Source organism: Haplochromis burtoni, unplaced genomic scaffold (assembly GCF_018398535.1).
Source record: "Haplochromis burtoni strain Fernald_Lab_line unplaced genomic scaffold, NCSU_Asbu1 Contig_182, whole genome shotgun sequence".
Taxonomy (NCBI): Eukaryota; Metazoa; Chordata; class Actinopteri; order Cichliformes; family Cichlidae; genus Haplochromis; species Haplochromis burtoni.
This window is the reverse complement of record NW_024582543.1, coordinates 465,744-471,743: the sequence shown is the minus strand read 5'-3', so window position 1 is coordinate 471,743 and position 6,000 is coordinate 465,744. Positions and strand designations below refer to the sequence as shown.

The 6,000-nt window shown below is 42.2% G+C and overlaps 1 protein-coding gene across 2 annotated transcripts in view; it reads left to right on the top strand.

Annotated features, from left to right (window-relative positions):
* Positions 1-6,000, top strand: part of LOC102295296 (bone morphogenetic protein 1) — a 29,538-nt gene that overhangs the window by 9,334 nt on the left and 14,204 nt on the right. For both annotated transcript variants that reach the window (XM_005934626.3, XM_005934625.3), the window contains exons 2-4: positions 5,067-5,168; positions 5,281-5,430; positions 5,742-5,859. In XM_005934626.3, coding sequence (XP_005934688.1) covers positions 5,067-5,168; positions 5,281-5,430; positions 5,742-5,859 — 370 coding nt within the window. The remainder of the gene's footprint in view (positions 1-5,066; positions 5,169-5,280; positions 5,431-5,741; positions 5,860-6,000) is intronic.

The following is a 6,000-nucleotide window of genomic DNA, read 5'->3' as shown; positions in this document are numbered from 1 at the left end:
ATTAGGGGTGCAACGATACTCGTATCGATATTGAACCGTTCGATACAGTGCTTTCGGTTGGTACGCATATGTATCGAACAATACAAAATTTGTAATTTATTTTATCAACTTTCCTTCTGACGATGCTGTCTGTGTTGAGCGCTCAGTGAATCTGCGTTCGACTACTCCGCCTAGGCTGCACTGTCGAGCGCAGATCCACTGAGCGTCAACACAGACAGCATCGTCAGAAGGAAGAGCGCAGGGCAAGCTAGCGAGACAGAAGTTAAGCTCTCCTTGCAACATGGCAAATTGAACCTCCCCCACCCTCATTCAGATCTGGCGTTTGGAATTATTTTGGTTTTCATGTGAGGTATGACCCTGAAGGTAAGCGCGTCATGGACTAAAGTAAAACAGTATGTTGGATGTGCCACGCAATGCTCAATTACATGGGTGGGAACTAGTGTGTTAGCGCAGTTAGCTCGTTAACGTGTTGGCCGTCTAGCCCCACGCAGGGGTAGCTCGTTAACGGAGATTTGCCGTGTTGTGGCGTTAACGTCATTTCAACGAGATTAACGCTGACAGCACTAGTGGGAACACAACGAATATGACTGCACATTTACGCCGACATCATCCTAGTGCAAAGACAAGTGGAAGCAGACAAAAACAACAAGCATGCATGCTACAAACTTTACCCGAGTCATTTAGACAGCCGTTAGCACATGATTCTCCTTATGGGGACCTGATATGTTTAATATTGTGGCGAGCTCAGACAAGGAGGAGACGGAGGTGTCGTTTGGTCTTGCTTCCCGTGAGCTAGCCAGGGAGCACAGCCGTTTATTGACATCTGCAGAAGAACACTGCCGCTAGCTAACTGCTCAGCGCGGCAACCGCACAGCAACAACAACACACAGAGCGCCCTCTGACCCCGGAAGGACACACCGTCGCAGCGAGAGGGCGTCACCCGTCACTATGGCAACATAAACAAAACATAACTGTACAAACAGAACCCCGAACAGCCCTGACCCGCTACATAGCCCCCACCTAAGGGGTCAGTCGTCCCCGACGACCCCATTGCCCCACACAAAGTCCTGCAAATGTCCAGGTGCCTTCTTTTGGCGCACCGGCCGGTCACGACCGGCGGGGGAAAAGTCACTCGGGTCAGAACATGGGGTGCCACCATCATCCCACTTCTGACACCAATGTGGCGAGCTCAGACAACGAGGAGACGGAGGTGTCGTTTGGTCTTGCTTCCCGTGAGCTAGCCAGGGAGCACAGCCGTTTATTGACATCTGCAGAAGAACACTGCCGCTAGCTAACTGCTCAGCGCGGCAACCGCACAGCAACAACAACAACAACACACAGGGCGCCCTCTGACCCCGGAAGGACACACCGTCGCAGCGAGAGGGCGTCACCCGTCACTATGGCAACATAAACAAAACATAACTGTACAAACAGAACCCCGAACAGCCCTGACCCGCTACAATATGCTGCTGAGAATATAGCCCAGAAGAAGCGTATAGTATAGCTTTTATTTTGGAAAGAGCATTTCTCTGTAATAAACTCTCTTTTCCAAAGATGAGTGATTCCTCAATCAGATACAGGGCTGCAATATCGCTAGCCCGACGTCCCGGGGCTAGCGATTTTTCAGTCGGGCTACCAAAATCTATCTCTGCCCTGCCCGTCGGGCTATTGTAGGAAGGAAAAATATATGTCAATGCTTTTGCATTCTTTCGGAAATGTAGCTGGGTAATTATGTCATTGGCATCGGTGAGCCACTGTCAATATGTGACATATTGAAATCGCGTTTGAATTTGCGCTTGTTTTTTGCTTTCACTTTGCAATCGTGCGAACTGTGTATAGAGAGCGACAGCACTGATCTGTGAGTGATGATAATTTGCGCTATATATATATATATATATATATATATATACATACATACATACATACATATAAAAGAAAAGGTTTCCATCATCCAACATGACAAACAGTTCACTGCGGTTATCCTGGGCCTCCAGCAGGTTGGTGTTCCTTTTTCACTTGTGACTTCTGAAGCTTTCAAAACAGACCACTCTTCCACTCTGAGGGAGTTGCCTGGAGACTTGAGGTCACTGAGGCCGTGCCAGCACAACCCTCAGCTGGACTGTGGTGAAATCCCTCGAGCTCCAGAGCATGGGGTGCGCACTGCAGGGGTGACAGTCATTTACAGTCACCCTTTGCTTGAGTGAGTTTACTTCAAAGGCTGACACAGGGCCCACTACCTCTTTTCATTTGTACTTTCAAAGGTTGTTACACACACTGTTAAATGAGGTATTTAGAGGGAAAGACTCAAGTGTGCAGCTCTGCTTGGCCAATATGACGGATATTATTTTTCAAAGAGCGTTTCATGTCATCCTTGAGTTTTGAAAGTTATCTACAACCCTTAATTGTGTTTCTCACTCTCACCTTTGTTGGCCACTGGAAGATGTTGTGTAGCTAATCTTGTAGTTCAGCATAGAAGTTTATGGTTTCTTCGTTCACTTCCCCACGGCCTATTAGAGCCCAGTTTTCTGTCAGACTCTTCTTTAACAGTTCTCTGCAGCTGACACTGAGCTATGCCATATCTTGAAGCTGTTTCACCACTTTTGTCTTCTACTGTGTTTGCTGCACTGCTGACTTTGTAAGAAATCCTGTAGTGACGCAACTTGTTTTTTTTTCTTTTTTGTTTTTTTTTTTTAAGGTATTGCAGAAAAGTTGATGAGACCTTTACAAATCTACCTCTGGGGCATTTACCTCTGTGAATTTGTGGAGTTTACTCATTTTCTGTGTCAAAGTGCAAATTCAGTCCATTTTATCTGCTGTTAGCATTTTATATACAGACCTGGATGAAAGAGCCAATGCTCATTTCTTTATGTTGTGGTATAGAAAATATGTGTAGTGATTTATTGAAGCAAGAATACATGGAGAGCCAGTATATAAGGTAAAAAAAAATGAGTGCAATTTTAATAAGTTTGAATTTCAATATTTGCTCTGACCATCTTTATTCTTTAACACAGTCTGAGTCTGAGTCAGGTTTTTTGTAATGTCTTTATGTAGTCTTCAGGAATAGTTCTAGAGGCTTCATGAAGGACATTCAAAGCTCTTTGGCTGCTCTTTGTTCTGTTCTATCAAATATGATCCCACACTGCATCAGTAATGTTGAGGTCCAGGCTTTGGGGAGACCAATCCATGAGACTCGTGGATTGGTCTCCTTAATAAAAATTTATCAAACACTTTACAGGTGATACTGCATAGCGGATCAGAATCTAGTGGTATTTTTCTATGTTCATAATTCCACAAATTTTGACAAGATCTCCATCACCACTGACTAAAATGGAACTCCAAACCATGACAGAGCGTCCACTGTGTTTTACACACAGCTGTGGACACACCGTTCTCTCACCTTCTGACCTCCTCCATATATCTTGATAATGATTTGAATCAACAATTTGGATTCATCATTCCATCAGTCTAGTTCTTGTGTAATTTGGTATACCTCAGTTTTTCCTTTGTGTTTCTCTTTCCTAATAATGGCTTATTGACAGCCGTCCTTCCACTGAGACCATTTCTGATGAAGCTTCAGTGAACAGTAGATGAGCCAGATGCGTCTCTCAGATCCTCTGTCAGGGCCTTTCTAGACGTTTTTTCCTATTTCTTAAGGACATGACTTTCAGTTGCTGTTCATCTGTTGTAGGTTTTTGGCCTTCCACTCTTTGTTTTTCTTCCACTTGTGCAGTTTACTTAGTTTAGTTAGACATGGTGCATCTTATGCAGAGATATCAGCTGATAGCTGGTTGGTGCAAAAATCTTATTTTCTATCTATCAAACTGTGCGATCTTTGGTATTTTTCATGGATTCAACTAAAGAAATTGGAAGATTTTTATTTAATTATTCATTTTACAACAAGCTGCTAGTAGCAAAGTGCCTGAAGATACAATTTAAAATAGGTTCTTTGCTAAGTTGTTTGTTATGTGCAGACACAACACCGGTTCACCCCTTGTTAAGTGACTTTTTATGCTCAAATGAGTAATAGGTCAGTGGTAAGTGGCTTAAACAAATAAACAGACAAACAAAAAGAAACAGTCCTGTGAAAATGGTCCGGTACAAGAACTGGAATAAAAAATGAGTGAAAAGCAATGTGTAAAAGACTATTGCTCAAGACCTCTTTAAAGAATTACAACAGTCTGTCTCCTTGGAAGCAAAGCATAAAGAAATGGGTGGTGGCTCAAAAGTTTTGCACACTACTGTATTTAGAAGTCCAAATTTTGCAGCTTGTGTGGATGAAAACAAAAGTCAAATATCATACTGATATGTCAGATATGAACACACACACACGAACACGCACAAGAGTACACTGATCCGGTCAGTTGCTAAACACTGAATAGCAGTTTTTTTTAATAGTAACTAACTTTAGCATTGCTCTAAATTAAAACCACGCTGTTAGAATAATGATTAATGGTATTTCTAATCTTAAATTAGAAATTTATCTCAACTTATCCCAACCTTCTTAAAGACTCCAAAGAGATTTTATGATATTTAGTTAAAAATGTGAACTGATTTAATAATTCAATTTCTACTGTATGCACCCATTTCAGTTGCTATTCAGCAGTCCTGCAAACTCCAGCTCAGCACGGTCACAGTCCTGTAATGTATTCAGTTCACATCTTCCTTCCTTCCTTTAAAAGGACACAAACAGTCCTCAGATATGTTTTAGTTTGTGAGCCAAGGGCAGGTTGCAAAAAGAGATGACTTTAATAAGCTTGTTAACGTAGATGAGACAATCCAATAAAAGTCCCACTGAAAGACAAACTAATAAGAAGAGTCAAAACATAAAAAACAAAATAAGGCAGCAGGAAGAGGTGAACATGAGCAAACCACAAGAAGAAATAGCAGCTCTAAAAAAACATGTAATCGAATGAGGACAAAAACACAGAGACTTTTGATATCAACGACTTTATGCTCATGTTGTTGTGCGACTGCTCTTTAAGAGGTGCTTTCTAAAATTCTCCTCCCTGTCACTTTAACACAAAGTTATATATCTTCAATTTATTTGAGAACTTTTATCCTCATAGCTGCCTTTTTGGGAGACATCGCACTGGATGAAGATGACCTCCGCTTATTCAAAGGAGCTGATGATGCACAGCACGCTGTCCAGAGCAACCACACAAACTCAGGTGTCAAAACAGAGAAAACCCAACTAATATGTTAGGAATTCAAACTGAATGTGCAAATACGGGGATCATAATCAAAACAAACTCCCCCGAACGTCCTATCTATCTTTTACAGCTAACAGTTCCACTTCCAGTGAAAACAGAAGGAGTGAGAGGGCTGCTGACAGACACAGCCTCCGTCGACAGAGGAGAGCAGCCACCGCCAGACCTGAGCGAGTATGGCCTGATGGTATCATCCCCTACGTGATCAGCGGAAATTTCAGTGGTGAGCTTTGGTGGACAACAATAAGTCTTACATCTGATTTCACCATGATAGGATGGTTGCAGGATATCAAAAAGCAAATGAATTTTAACAGTGCATCCACCTGACAATTCAACCAAAAAGAACTGACAACATACCAGACGGCATAGAGGTTATTTTCTGCAGACTTGCTGGGCCTCAAAATCTTCGGCTTGCTCTGTAGTGTGCATTGGGCACAAAAACATTTAAAAACCACTGCTTTAAGGAGTCTTTGTTGCCATGTGCAGCTTGGACATCCTGAAACTGTCAACGTCTAATTCAGAGTTTCCTTTCAGGCAGTCAGCGAGCCATTTTCCGTCAGGCGATGCGTCACTGGGAGAAACACATTTGTGTAACGTTCACAGAGAGGGCGACTGAAGAAAGCTACATTGTTTTCACTTATAGACCTTGTGGGTAAGTTGGGAGCATGTCAACATTTTTATGATGTCATCGGTTTTTTAACAGAAGTGTTTGTCTCAGCTTATTGGCTTAGAAAAAAAACGCACAATGATCTAAACTAAAATTATTGGAGCTCTTATTCATTTATTTATTTAT